The sequence below is a fragment of the Pipistrellus hanaki genome, assembly GCF_964339955.1.
Source record: "Pipistrellus hanaki genome assembly, chromosome: 1".
NCBI lineage: Eukaryota > Metazoa > Chordata > Mammalia > Chiroptera > Vespertilionidae > Pipistrellus > Pipistrellus hanaki.
The window spans coordinates 68955538-68971660 of NC_140503.1; the positions used below are offsets into that span (position 1 = coordinate 68955538).

Sequence of the window (16123 nt, forward strand, 5' to 3'; positions counted from 1 at the left end):
CTCACATCTTAATCCTTTAGGTTTTTTTTTTAACCTGGCAGTATTTTTATTGAGGTAATTATAGATTCACATCTATAATAAATCTATAATAATAATAGCATAATATGCTAAATAGACCAGATGTCCTTCTGGACAACCTTGCAGATGAAGCCAGGACTGCAAAGGAAGCCCGGGTCCCAGGTATCAGAGGGAAGCTGGTGCCAGCAGCCGGGGGGAGGAAGGCCTACTTTTTTTTTTTTTTTTTTTTTTAATATATTTTATTGAGGAAGGCCTACTCTTACACGAATTTTGTGCATCAGGCCTCTAGTACAGTTATAAGAAATAATACAGAGAAATCTCATATGCTTGGCCCAGTTTCCTCCAATGATAACATTTTGTAAAACTACAGTGTACTATCACCTCCAGGATATGGACATGACACAAGCAGAACCCACCAATCTTATTCAGACTTCCCCTGGTTCATTTGCCCTCACTTGGGTGTGTGTGTGTGTGTATGTGTATGTGTGTGTGTGTGTGTGTGCACACGTGTGTGTAAGTTCTACACAATTTTATCACTTGCACAGATGGAGCACCACAAGGCTCCATCATACTGCCCTTTTATAACCACATTCACCTCCCATCCTCCCATCCCTAACCCCTGAAAACCACTAGGCTGCCCTCCATTCATCCTTCAATTTCTTATGTCCCATCCTACAGGGAGTAGCCATCCATAAAACCAGTTCTCCCCATTTTCTACTGTAACTACCCTCCAGTTCCACATCGATGAGAGTCAACACAGCTGGCCATAGGAGGAATGAGATTTTTACTCTACTGAAAGAGAAGACTGTTCAAGGCAAAAAAGAAAAGTTTTGGTATTCAGGTATATATGTCTCCAAAATGTGCGTATCCACTAATATGCACATTTCTGGCTATAAAACAAGGGGGAAAATATTATATATTCTAGAAACTTTATAAAGCTTTTTATAAACATAAGTACCAATTCCTCTGATATCAAAGAAAACCCTGCTGTTTCTCAGACTGCCCACTTGAGAAGCGCATGGTTCAGCATTTTTCATTTCTATGAAGACTATTATCCACTTCAACGGCAACTTAAGTCATTTTATCAGCACATAGAAACTCTGCCTTCCACGTAGAGAAACACCATTCTATCCTTGCAAGCTATTAGACACACTGTCCTTTATCTAGATTTAAAAATCCATAAGACAAAAGATGTGACTTAAGAAGGAGCATCAATGTCTCTGCAACGTTCATGGCATAACCAGTGTGTGAGCAATTGGAATTCATACCTGCAGAGCTGAGGAGAACACTGAAGTCCGTCCCCCTCTGCGATTCTCCACTTTCATTATCGACTTCTTTTTCAGTATCTTGATATCGATCCCAGTTAGAGACTATCTTTCTCTTAGAATAATTTCCCTGTTCATCATTCTCTTCTCCATAGGTCTCTGCATCACTGCCATCTTCCACCTGCAATCATTGGAGAAAATCAATACATAGTCAATGTAAATCTTGACCTCAGTAGCCTCAGCAGGAGTACAAGGTATCACATTAGAGAGCACGTTACTGACCGAGCTCTCTGAGGATAGTAAGCAATATTTCAAGACAATCCCATTACACCAGAGTGTACTTTCAGGGTAAATTTTCACTTAGCTTTGAAAAGGAAATCTGGTGAGTTCCTACTTTAAAATTTATGTGGCTTATATATCTCAAGTTCACCCCACTGTATCCTACTTCAATAGTTGTTTCCTCCTACTAAAATAATCAAGGCTGTTAGAGTGTTAAACTCAAAGGACTTCAGGATAAAAATGGACCCTTTCAATTTACAGATTTTACAAACATTCCATAAATATGTTATATTGTAAACTTTAAATGGGAACCCTGCTCAGATGCATTCTACAGAACAGTTTCCTGTCTTAGGCATTCAGAGGTTGAGAGAGAATGCAGAATGTGAGAAATTATTAAAAATAAAGGGCCTAGTTTCTTCAATAAATAAATTGAAAGGGAAAAAATGGTAGAGAAGAAGGAACATAACCAGTTGTGATGTCGGGAACTTATTTGAACTCTGATTCAAACAATATAATTAGAGCAAATTATTTATGAGACAAGTGAAGAAAGGTGAGCAATGACTGCATATTTGATTATAATAAGGATATTACTTTATTTATACATAGTTTAGTATTGTGTATTATGTTTTTATCTTTCACAACTAAATAATGAACTATTTATGAATGAAAAGAAATGATGTGGGATTTGCTTCAAGTAATGGGTGGAAAGGAACGGTGGGTACAGATTAAATAAACTGGGCATAACTCATCATTGCTGAAGCCAGATATGGGAACATAAAAATTCATTATGTTATTCTATCTACTTTTATATGTGTTTAATATTTTCCATAACTAAAAGAGAGATGCATATAGAATCTAAAGACCAGTTCAAAAAAATAGCCTAAAAATTATAAAATCAAGAAAAACTTGTGAAATATACTAAAACAACCCATCTGTACAGGACGGGCAAGTATACATTTTTTAAAAATAAGTTTGTGTCAACACAGAAACAGGACATGCAAAAACTTGGGAGGGGAAAACAAGCAAAAAAATAATATATGAAACCCCATCATCCCATCACCTGAAAGTACCACTACTGACACTATATTGCATATACTTCCAGATTTTTTTCTATCTACATATTTTTCTATCTATATACTATTTTTTGGTAACCGGATTTTTCTCATCGATATTTTGAAAAGGAAATCTGGTGTGTTCCGACATCACCATTTCAGTTAATTTTATTTCATATGATATCTAGACTATTTCCAAATTTCCCTAATCCCCAAAATCCCTTTACAGATAGTTTACTCAAGTCTGTGTCCTATTCAAGACCATGCACTGTATCAAAATTGCTTGTCATTTAAGTCTCTTTGAATATAACGCATCTCTATTTTTATTATATTAATTTACTGAGTGCAGAAGGACTCATCTTCTGTCTGACTACTTCCCTAAAGTGCTTTCTTGTAGATTAGTTTCTAGGAAATATCAAATTTTAAAAATCTAAAAAAATCTAACTGCCCAATGGAGTCATGTTAAAGTGTATGTTTGTTTGTTTGTTTTGGGGCTAAAATTCATCAGAGATGGTGCTCTGAACTTTATAAAACATCACAACAAATAACAGATGATAAAAGGCTAAACCAACGTAAGTAATGCTAAGATTAACCAGAGTTTGGATAATGAAGACTGACCCACCCACTATGTTTCCACCCTTGCATCTAGGAATTACTCTGTGTGGTGTTATCTTGTTCCACTAAAAATTTCTAGTTACCCATCAACCATTCAATCCTCAATTCAAATTGCATACGTTTTCATGAAACGCTGAAATAACTGAGCTTCCAAGATCACTCTCAGCCCTCAAATATCATCATAAGCTTCCTTGACAGCACAAAGACAAAAATGGCAATCTACATTATAACCTAGGCATTGCAAAGAATGCCTAAACCCTAGAGCTTTCCTGTCATTGCTAGAAGTTTCTCAGAAAGAAAAGATGCTAGCAGGTGAAAGGCATGTGACTGAATGAGATATGCTATATAAATAACAAATACCAGGGACATTCTAAAGAAAATAGCTTTGCAGCTAATAAGAATTTGGGGGCTAGAGCTAGAGCTGAAAATACTAGAAAGGTTTAATCTGGGAAAATCCAATATTCTTTTGTTGGCCCACTGGGTAATCAGAGTTCAGAGACCTCCCCAGTTAATACAAAACTGAACACAGTTGTAACAAATGGCAAAAAAATGTAAACCTGGACAAAGTAATTAGCTTGATATGAAAGAGGGCTCTGATCTGAAACACCTAAGGAACTATGAACTCAATGAAACAAGCACTGGCATGGGAGGCAGGAGACCTAGACAGAATTAATGGTCCTGCCATCATCATCATTTGATATTAACCAAATGTTTATAATAGGCTGGACTTCACAGAATTGAATAACTCACTAATCCCCAACTTAGAAAATGCACTGACAAGGATCTCATTACCCCCACCAACTGCAGTAACAAGGACGGTTGTCATTAGCCTCCATCAGAGGGTACGTAGTAAGAAGTAATGAAGATTAGAAGACATTTGATGTAACTTGGAAAAAGGTGTATTTTAAAAACTCCTAAAGATTTTATGTTTGGTTCCTTTTGCAAAAATCTGAGATAAAATGTGAAAACTATAAATATAAAGAAAGCATTATTATATTAATATCATCATTCTGAAACATGTCTGGTATACACTAAAAACTATAAGACATTGATGAAAAAAATTAAAGAAGACACAAATGGAAAGATAAGTCTGTGCTCATGGACTATAAGAAATAATATTGTTAAAATGTCCATATTATCCAAAGCAATCTATAGATTCAATGTAATATCTCTCAAAATTCCAAAGGCATTTTTCACAGAAATAGAACAAACAATCTTAAAATTTGTCTGGAACCACAAAAGACATCAAATAGCCAAAACAATCTGAGAAAGAAAAACATCAGACTCTATTACAAAGCTATCGCAATCAAACAGTATAGTACTGGCATAAAAACACACTAATGGTCAACTAATTTATGAAAAAGGAGCCAAGACTATATAAAGGGGAAGGACTGTCTTTTAATAAATAGTGCTAGGAAAACTGCACAGCACACCATACACAAAAATCTACTCAAAATGAATTAAAGACTTGAAAGTGAGACCTGAAACCACAAAACTCCTAGAAGAAAACATAGCTCAGAGGCTCCCTGACATCAGTTTTGGCAGTGATGTTTTGGATATGACACCAAACACAAAGGCAATGAAAGCAAAAATAAACAAAAAATCTCCTGCACAGCGAAGAAAACCATCAGCAAATTGAAAATGGAACCTAAAAAATAGGAAAAAATATTTGCAAATCATGTATCTGATACGACCTCTACTTCCATAACTCATTTTTAAAAGCAATTTTATAAAACAATGTGTGCATAATTATGTTTCTACATGTTATAGGCCCAACAATACATTTGCAAATACCTGCTCATGGGAGGTAGCTGGAAGCAATACTGCACTGGACTAAGGAAATGACTCCATATGGAAACTCAAATACACAGAAACAAATGAACAATACTAGAAATCCTATATAATAAAAGCCTAGGTAGCATCACACACAACATCACCACAAGATGGCCACTACAAGATGGCCAACAAGGGAGGGCAATTGGAGGTGAGATCAGGCCAGCAGGGAAGGGCAGTTGGTGGTGACCAGACTTGCTGGGCAGGGCAGTTGGGAGCAATCAGGCCAAAGGGGAGGGCAGTTGGGGGTGATCAGGCTGGCAGGAGAGTGTAATTGGGAGTGATCAGGCTAGCAGGCAGAAGTGTTTAGGGGCAATCAGGCAGGCAGGCAGGAGAGCGGTTAGGAGTCAGCTGTCCCAGATTGTGAGAGGGATGTCTGACTGCCGGTTTAGGCCCAATCCCTGGGATTTGGGAATCAGGGCTGGGGAGAGACGTGGGAGGTTGACTAGACAGGGGGGCCCTCAGGAGGGCTCCAGGGCGGACTGGCCCATCTTGCTCAATCCTGACCAGCCAGACCCCTGCGATCGGGCCTAAACCGGCAGTCAGACATCACCCAAGGGGTCCCAGGTTGAGGAACACCACCACACAATGCACGAATTTCATGCACCAGGCCTCTAGTAGGAAAGTAAAAAGGCTAATATAACAAAAGTTATAAGAACATGCTTATTCTTCTTCTCTCATAGCTTTTAAAAGATATAAAATTGCATAAGGTAAGAATTATAACAATTATAATAGGCTGGACTTCACAGAATTGAATAACTCACTAATCCCCAACTTGGTTTTATTACATACAGATGTAATGTGTATTAACAATACCATAAAAAAGAGAAAGGGGAACAGTCTATACAGGAGTAATGTTTCTTTATCTCATTGGAATTAAGCAGATTCTGATAAGCTAAAATGTACACAGTACATTTTGCACATTTATATAAGAAATGACTGAAAAGTGAAAAAATAACTGAAGAAATTAAAATGTTACATTAAAAAATATTCACTTCATATCCAAGTGATGTGGCTCAGTGGTTGGGCGTCGATCTGTTGAGGTCACAGTTCAATTCCCAGTCAGGGCACATGTGCAGGTTTGGGCTCAATCCCCAGAAGGGGGCATGCAGGAGGCAGCCAATTAATGATTCTCTCTCATCATTAATGTTTCTCTCTCTCTCTCCATATCCCTTCCTCCCTGAAATCAATAAAAATATATTTTTTTAAAATACTCACTTCATACAAAAAAAGAGAGGAACAAAATATACATGAGACAGATAAAACAAAAGATAAAAAGGCAGACAAATATTCAACTATATCAATAACACTAAATGTGAACAGAATTCAAACAACTTTATGTATTATTTCAATCAAAAAGCAGGTACTGGATGTGAGGGCAATCTGGCTGCGACATCTGTCACCCCATTGATCGCCAGGGTTGATTTGGCTGATCTGGCTGGCTAGGCGGGTGTCCCCCTCCTCCCTCACCGATCCATGTGCGTCCCTCCCGAAGCTGCGCACTCGGTCGAAGAGGACGACTTTCCCCCAAGAGGAGAGGACCGGTCTTCGGTCAAGGGTATACGAGTAGCTGCGCTCCCCTGCTAGAACCTCCAAACAAGCTTTCAAAAAGCAGGTACTGACAGAATGAATACAACTTATGAGTTCTACAGGAGACACATTAAATTTGAAGACAGAATGTCATTATAATGAAGTATAGATGAGAAAAAATTTCATGCTAATAGTATGCAAGAGAGCTATAATGACTACACCAATATAAGAAACTAGAGGCCTGGAGCACGTTGACCAGTGGGGTCCCTCGGCCTGGCCTGTGGGATTGGGCCGAAACCGGCCCTCCGACATCCCTTGAGGGGTCCAAGATTGCAAAGGGCACAGGCCAAGCCGAGGGTCCCCAATGGTGCATGATCAGGGCTGGGAGAGATGTGGGAGGTTGACCAACGGGGGGTGGGGGGGAGGGAACCTCAGGAGGGCTCCAGGGTGCGTCTGGCCCATCTTGCTCCGTCTTGATCAGTCAAACCCCAGCAGCAAGCTAACCTACTGGTTGGAGCGCCTGTCCCCTGGTGGTCAGTGCACATCATAGCAAGTTGTTGAGCAGCCTTAGCATATCATTAGCATATTAAGCTTTGATTGGTTGAACAGACTTCCGGACACTTAGCATATTAGGCTTTTATTATGTCAGATAATAGACTTTCAGGCAAAATTGTTATAAGAGACAAAGGAGGACATTATACAAGAAAAAAAGGGTCCATGTTCTTAAAAGACATGATTATAAACATAGAAACATATGCTACTAACAATAAAACTCCAAAATCTATAATAATAATAAAAGTGTAATATACTAATTAGACTGGACGGCCAAACAAGGGAATAACCATCTGAACGATCTTCCGGACGATCATCCAGGACCACACTATGACACCCATTGGCACCAGGCCAGCCAAGGCGGGTGCGATGCGATTGGTCGGGGGCTCGGCCATCACCCCATGATTGCCCCACAGAGGGAGGCCCAGGCCACCAGCCAGCGGGCTGAGGTGGGTGGGCGGGGCCTCCCTCTGTGAGGGAAGCCTGAGTCCCGGGTGCCAGAGGGAAGCCAGTGCCAGCAGCCAGGGGAAGGAAAGCCCTGCACGAATTTCATGCCTCGGGTAGTAGATAGATAAAGCAGAAGCTGACAGAACTGAAGGGAGAAACAGTACAAATATAATACTAGTTGGAACTTCGACATCCCACTTTCAATAATGGTTAGGACAAATAGACAAACGGTACTCTATGCACAACAGAACCAATAAAAAGATGCATTCACCGAAGCTGTGGTCCTATTTAACGTACAACAATTTACATTAATTTGCAGTCTGCTTAATTTAACTGGCTGGCCTTTGAACTGTATGTTTGGGCAACATTCCTTTTAAAATATCCTCTAACTTTTCTTTTAAAAAAGCAACAGTCTGACAGGAGTTATTTAAAAGATGATCTTTCTCATGAAGAGCTTTCAGATAAGCCAGTAAAACTTCAAAAGTTGCCGAAACTGGTTTGGCTCAGTGGATAGAGCATCGGCCTGTGGACTGAAAGGTCACAGGTTCGATTCCGGTCAAGGGCATGTACCTTGGTTTCGGGCACATCCCCAGTAGGGGGTGTGCAAGAGGCAGCTGATCGATGTCTCTCCCATCGATGTTTCTAACTCTCTACCCCTCTCTCTTCCTCTCTATAAAAAAAATCAATAAAATATTTAAAAAAAAAAAAACTTCATAAGTTATTAATCCTATACAATAAATGAGCAATATGCAAATTGACCAAACAGCAGAACAACCAGTCGCTATGATGCGCACTGACCACCAGGGGGCAGACGCTCGACCCAGGAGCTGCCCCCTGGTGGTCAGTGTGCTCCCACAGAGGGAGCACCACTGAGCCAGAAGCTGGTGAGTACAGCAGCGGTGGCAGGAGCCTCTCCCGTCTCTGCAGCAGTCGGACATCCTCTGAGGGCTCCCAGGCTGCGAGAGAGCACACACCAGACTGAGGGGGACGCCACCCCCCCCCCCAATACACGTTTCAGGGGTCTTCAAACTACGGCCCGCGGGCCACATGCTGCCCGCAGAGGAGTCTGATCCGGCCCGCCAGGTGTTTTGGGCAGTGAGCGCAGCCGAGGTGTTACAGTAGGAATTAGTAGTTCATATAGTCCGGCCCTCCAGCTCTCTGAGGGACCGTGATCTGGCCCCCACTTTAAAAAGTTTGAGGACCCCTGCTATGTTGTGCACTGGGCCTCTAGTAATATATAACAAGAGACAACAGATGCAATTCAAAGCCTTTTGTACTCAGGTTTTGAAGGTTCTACTTTCCCCTGGAGTAAAGGGCTGTAAAGACTTTCCTGCTTTAACCCTAATAAAGAGGTTGAAACAGGCAATCACATTTCTTCAACAGTTCCCTATGTTCCTCACAAAATGTAATTATACCATAGAAGGGAACAAGTGGAATAGAAAGACATGGGAGAGAACACATTTAAGGAAACCCTCCAACACAAAATCACTGGAAACCGAATTCAATTACTGTCAAACATATCCAACCGAAAATGTTACAATGTGTATAGTTGGAAAATTATATTAATGCACCCTACTTTAAAATTTTAAATGTTAGCAAGCTTTAAAATATGTCATTGTTTAATTACCTTTACATTTGTAACTCATTTTTTATTGAACTTATTGAAGCGACAGTGGTTAACAAAAATTACATAGGTTTTGGGTACACAATTCTACAATATAATACATCATCTGTACATTGTATTTCATGTTCCCCACACCAAGTCACATCTCCCATCATCATTTATCCCCCCTTTCCCTCTCCTATTTCCCTACCCCCTTTCCCTCTGGTAATCACCACATTGTGGTCTATAAGCAGCAACTGTCGCTTCACTACTTAAAAAATTATCTTTTTAACAATAGAAACTTTCATAAACCATTAAAATTAAAGAGCTCAATGCCCATCCAGCATGGTTCAGTAGTTATGAACCAGGAAGTCACAATTCAATTCCCAGTTAGGGCACATACCCAGGTTGTCCCCATGTGGGGCGGGCAGGAGGCAGCGATAAGTGATTCTCTCTCATCATTGATGTTTCTAACTCTCTCTCTCCCTCTCCCTTCCTCTCTAAAACCAATAAAAATATTTTTTTTAAGAAATAAAAGAACTCAATAGCAGATTTTGTACTAGAAAAAAGTTCTAGCAAAAACAGCTTTATGTATTATTTCAATAAGCTAAATTTCAATTTAAAAATGTATATACTGCCGAAACCAGTTTGGCTCAGTGGATAGAGCATCGATCTGTGGACTGAAAGGTCCCGGGTTCCATTCCAGTCGAGGGCATTTACATTGGTTGCGGGCACATCCCCGGTGGGGGATGTGCTTGGGGCAGCTGGTCGATGTTTCTCTCTCATCGAATTTCTGGCTCTCTATCCCTCTTCCTTCCCCTCTGTGGAAAATCAATAAAAAAAAATTTTAAATGTATATACTAGCTGAAACCAGTTTGGCTCAGTGGATGCGTCAGCCTGCGGACTGAGGAGTCCCGGGTTCAATTCCGGGGGCATGTGCCTTGGTTGCGGGCACATCCCCAGTAGGGGGTGTGCAAGCGGCAGCTGATCGATGATTCTCTCTCATCGATGTTTCTAACTCTCTATCCCTCTCTCTTCCTCTCTGTGAAAAATCAATAAAATATGTTTTTTAAAATGTGTATACTACATATATAGTATACAGGTATACCAAGAAGAATGTTTCCATTAGTCATTGTGTATTAAATATAACACACATTAGAGCATGATCATATGTGAAAAATATTATAGTAAATGCAACATATGGCATACATCTCAATTATCTATTAAGCCTCAAACAATGTACATAGTATCTGAGGACCAAAATCCTGTGGCCACTAAGAATGGGGGAAAGTGATCCAGACTACATTCAAATTCCACTGACAGCAGCTTCTGTTCTCTCCCTCCCTGTGATCAGCCGTGGGAGAGAGGAGGGGTAGAGGGATCTATGCCAGAGAATACGGTGCCCAACCCTCCAAGCAGCTGTTCAGTAACACCTCACAGGCCTCCTCACTCATCCCGAATCCCTGCATCTTCTTTCCCTAAGCCCTTACATCTGTCTCAGGTGGGTGATTTTGTGCCACAGAGCTGGCTAAAAATAGGCGGCACAGAAAGGTAATTTTACCATTTGCTGTCAGCCCACACAGGGCTAGACATACTGTAAAGACCTTCAGCGTTTTATGCTTCCATGACCTAAGGGTAGTTTGGAAAATTAAACTGCAGCAATTGGACTAATTGGAGATTTTAAACTACACTCCGTGGAAGTCCTTTTACACGGAGTCCCTGCGGGAAGGAGGGGGAGAGTAGCAATAGAATCAGGTTCATTTTATCTGTTTTACATCTTGAACCTTGGCTGATGGGCTCAGCTGGTTGGAGCATCGGCATACGTTCACAGTACACTGAAAGGTTGAATGGATTCAACAGCTGGTCGGGTGTGGGAGGGAACCGTGCAACCTTTCTCTTCTCTTTCTCTCTCTCTTTCTCTCTCTCTCTCTCTCAAATAAATATATCCTCAGGTGAGGATTAAAAAAAAAAAAAAAAAAAAAAAACATATTCCCCACAACCAGCACAGCTGGTTCCCTCTTTCTGCTAAGGAGGCGTGTGATGGTTCAGGTCACCTCCCTCTTTCACCTCCCCCCGGGATTGCAATGCATGAGCTTAATGCTGAAAAGTGGCCAGATTTTCTTTTGACTCTGCTCAGTTAAATTTTCACCTCTCTTATCCACTAGCATAGGACTGGTTTCCTTGGTTACTGAGGTTTTAACCTTCCATTTCCCAGAAAATAACTGTTCATCTGGCCAACTTTAAGATTCTCCCCAAAACCCTCAACTCACCAGAGGAAGAGAACTTAATTAACAAGTAAAGAATTATGGAACCAGAGGGAACCTGGTAGCCCTAGTCCAGCCCTCAGGCTGAATTACGTAGAAATCACATTGGGCCGGTCTACCCTATGCCTGCGTCTGTGACTGTGTTCTCTACCCAAACTGACGATATTGCTTCCTTCATGAGCACAAACTTCCAATCCCTTAATCAGTGTCACTGTTTGTTCTAAATCTCTTCAGTTCCAACAACCCCTTCCTGCTTATGATCAAAATGGACTCAGCAGATGTGACTTGGCCAGGGCCGCTTCCTTCCTACAGTCGCCTTTACAGTTCCTTCTCAAGACACTTCTTTCTTTAAATGTAACTCTGAGTGCCACTTATCTTTCCTCCTGTCTATCCTACAAAGCATCCAAAGAGGGCTGCTTTTGTCCCTTAGCTAAACGGTTGCCAAGATTCCCCCAACAAGCATTTCTTGAGTAGTTACTGCAAGCCAGGCACCAGGTCAGGTAGTGAGGATACAAAACCAAGACATGCATAGGTCGCTCACAACAGCATAGGTATTTTCACAAAGGTTTGTTTCTTCTTCACATCCGAGTTAAACCGCTGCCTTTTCAATCATCTCTTTGGCTTATCAAAATAATATGATTTCCCAAATGTCTTTTTATATGCAAGAACCCACCCACCCACCCCAGATTCACCCAGTCAGTCCACTTGTTAGCAGTTCATCAGAAAGCCTTGAACAGAGTGCTCAACTCTCCCTACAAAACGAGGCGGCAAAGTAACCACCACCATGTGCCATTTTACACAGCATGGAGAGCTTGTCCTTGTTCCAATAATGTTATTGAACAGTTTCCTCAAAGACATCCCTTATCAGCAGCTATTTTGAAATGTTTATCACTTAAGATTTTTCATGGGATGTCCCATTTACTGTGTAGCTAACAATTCTAATAAGAAGCCAATAGCAGGGTTATTTCAGTAAGCCTTATTCAGAGGTTCCAAAAGGATTGAAAACTCTGTTGTCCAGCAATTATTTATTCCAGCCACACTCAAAGGATCTGCATTCTATATATATAAAAGGCTAATATGCTAAGTGTCCATCTGGGCAATGACATCATGTAGCAACGCCTGGCTTCCTTTCCCTAGTGACGACTAGCCTCCTTGCAGTTTCTTCAGCCCAGGAACATGATTTGTTTTAACATTTTACACTTTCACCAAAAGCCTATAAAGTGTTTTCTCATGCCTCGTCTCATTTGATCCTCACAGAAGTCCTGGAGTAGGTAGATAGGAGACTCAGTGGAATCCTATTTTCTTTTCATTAGCCAGAAACAGAGATTTAGAAAGTTTAGAAACTTGACCCAACTGAAAAGAAGAAATGATGGACCTTGAAAATTATTTCAGGTTTTCTCACTGTGCAGAACATAGTCAAGCACTACTGTAGTTAAATATTTTACCCTTTGTTCTTCCTGAGTGATTTACAATAATAATCTGCTTTGTGTTGATATTTACTGCTGTGTTGCTGACAATTGCCTGAAAGAGAAGACGGGGTACTTCACTGGGCTGGAAAAAGTTTAGCTACATCAGAAAGCAGATCTAATTAAGCAAGTTTATTCTATACTAAAGCCCCAGTGCACAAATTCATGCACAGGTGGGGTCCAGCAGCCAGCCCCAATGGGAGCCGATCAGGGCTAGGCTGGCAGAGGGGAGTGAATGTGGGAGGTTGGGCAGCCGGCCCTGTCCCCAACTGGGGTAAGGGGGCAATCAAGGGCAGAGCTGGCCAGGGGGAGGGGCCATGAGTGGTTGGAGAACCAATCAGGGAACCAATTGAGGCTGGTTTGGCCATCACAGTGAATGTCATAGCGACCAGTCATTTCAGTCATTCCGGTTTTTCTGTCGTTCTGGTTGCTTGGCTTTTATATATATAGACATATGAAAGGCTAAGTTGACTCGCACATGGGTGATACATATAAAGCTCTTGCTGGTGCCAATCACACACGTGTTTTGATCTGTCATTGTTGATCGTGAATTTGGCTGACACTTCTATTATAGACAAAGGGCAAATAGTGATAATAAATATTTCTTCTAATTAATTTCCTATCCACTGAGCCAAACCAGCTAGGGCTCCTTTTCTACCTTTAAAAGAGACCTTCTTACTAATACCTTTACAAAGTTGCTCCACAATATTAATCCAAGCAGGCAAATTGGAAATTTGCTTTAAACAATTCTCTCTCTTAAGGAATCCTTGTAGATCATCTGGTTTAAGCCCCAAGGCTTTAGATATGAAATGAGGTTCAGAGAAAAGTTGGCCAAGGTCTTTACAGCAGAGAAAGAAGGAAAATATGCCTAAAATGCAATCCTGTGCTCCTGCAAATACATCTCTTTGCTAAGCAAAATTTTAGTAAAATAAATAATTTTCTCTACTGTTTTAAGACTCTTAGTTTCTGTTTATATATAGATATTTTTTATTATTATTGATTTCAGAGAGGAAGGGAGAGGGGGAAATGGATGTAAACATCAATGATGAGAGAGAAATCATTGATCGGCTGCCTCATGCACATCCCCTACTGGGAATCCAACCCTCAACCCAGGCATGTGCTCTTGACTGGAATCAAACCCAGGACCCTGCAGTCCCCAAGCCAACACTCTATCCACTGAGCCAAACCAGCTAAGGCCAAGTGTCTTAGTTTCTAACACTTTTGTGAAGGTTCTACACAAAGTTCTGAGTATTAGGAGAAAAATAATGAGACTGTTCAAGGGGCAAAAGAGATGTAGCAAGCCAGAGATTGATGGTTCAAAAATCATCTGAGCTGCAAAACTGCCATTCTCCAGAGCTTTTTCTCAATCTGTTGAGATCTTGCTTCCTGACAATTGTTTGTCCTTTTAGCTTGAGTAAAGTCTCATAAAACTTTAAAAACAAGGAAGGAAGGGAGGGAGGAAAGGAGAAAGGGAGGGGGTGTTCCTCCATGTCATCTGATGTGTTCAACCATATTCCCTATATCAATAACACTATCTTGCTTCTCTCAAAACTCACTCATTCAATTATCTTATTTAACTTCAAGGAAGCCCTGGAAGATAGGCATATCTTCCTTACACATAATCAATTACATATACACAGGTGAAATGCAGTTGAAATAGGCATGTACTCACAACAAAAACCTACCAACCACACAAAAGAACAAATCTGACCCAAAAAACACAGCAACCCATTCATAATAATCATTTAAAATAGCAAGGCTTTATAGTAAGAAATCACTAACAGAAGAAATAAATATGACCAGAGGTTGGAGAGAGGGGGACACACATAATCAATGACAATAAATAAAACTGTGCAATTACACAAGGGAGTTGGGAGCATTTTTGAAAAACCTGTGGGAAGTACCTCAGAGCAAACTGAAACAGAAGATGAAGTCATCCAGTGACAAACTGGTGAAATGTGAAACAAGGAAACCATACCAAACAGGTGTACTCTTCATCTGTCCTCATTAATTACAGGATTGATGCAGCCATCTGGTAGAACACACTTGCCCCACCTCACAACTCGGGCAGGTGGACGGCCAGTCTCACTGCTTGCCTTAGTAACTGAGCCCGTTTCAGCTGCACAGCGCAAATTCATGGGCCTCATGAAAGCTCCATGAATTACCTCCATTCAGGCCCCCTGACTGCACTACAATCTTACTCTCCTTATGGCCGGAAGCTGTAAGTTTAACAGGGTCCAATTTCAGATGATACAAGATAATATCTCCACATAACTCTTAGTGGTTCTATCTTTAGACAAGGACCACACGTGAGCCCTCGCTGATAAAAACTGCTTCAACTTGCCATTTCACACTAAAGTACAGGGGCCAGGACCCTCTTCCTTCTAAGCATTTCACTCAGGTGGGACGGCCCCTAGACACACACTGACCGAAGGATGAGGAATGGCTCACTAGACCAGTCATCTGAGCAGTCTTTCTCTGTCCGTGTATCTTACTGGCATCTGTGAGAAAATGTGACACACACTTCCTCCTTCTCTAGAGAGCTGGTCTCCACCATCTGAAGCTCCTCTTTGACTTTATCCTCCTTTTCATCTCTTTCCTGGTGGACAGAATTGTGTGAAATGCATAATGTTTCCTTTGTGGACTGGATGAATATTGTGTATATTCAACTCTTTTCTCTTCAAGAGCACTTACCCAGCCCTAGGTGGTTTGGCTCAGTGGATAGAGCATCAATCTGTAGGCTGAAGGGTCCCAGGTTGGATTCCAGTCAAGGACACATGCCCAGGTTGCAGGCTCAATCCCCAGTAGGGGGAGTGTTAGGAGGCAGTGGATCAAAGATTCTCTCTCCTCACTGATGTCTCTATCTCTCTCTTCCTCTTCCTTCCTCTCTGAAATCAATAAAAATATTTTTTTTAAAAAAGAGAGCACTTACCCAGCCAACATTAACATGAAGAGAAAGGACTAGAGCACTCATGGCACTCATGTCAGCGGGCTCCCAGAAAGTCTGTGGAAATCAAATAACTGCAAAAATCGTACACAGAGATTTCAAGTGCAAATATTTTATAGCTGAAATACGACAGCATTGTCTGCTATGGAGACAAGTGCATGCATTACAGCCAAGACCTTTTTTGCCACACAGTGCTTGACATGTAAGAGGTGCTCGGCGGGCAGGGTCTTCTGTCCTGGCTGAACGGTGTTC

The 16123-nt window shown here is 41.1% G+C and overlaps 2 protein-coding genes across 2 annotated transcripts in view; one reads left to right on the forward strand and one right to left on the reverse strand.

Annotated features, from left to right (window-relative positions):
* AVEN (apoptosis and caspase activation inhibitor) overlaps nt 1-16123 on the reverse strand; it is a 144551-nt gene that overhangs the window by 103652 nt on the left and 24776 nt on the right. Inside the window, exon 2 of the mRNA XM_084862073.1 lies at nt 1287-1464. Coding sequence (XP_084718199.1) covers nt 1287-1464 — 178 coding nt within the window. The remainder of the gene's footprint in view (nt 1-1286; nt 1465-16123) is intronic.
* The window catches only part of CHRM5 (cholinergic receptor muscarinic 5), a 74015-nt gene that overhangs the window by 21322 nt on the left and 36570 nt on the right, over nt 1-16123 (forward strand). The window lies entirely within an intron of this gene.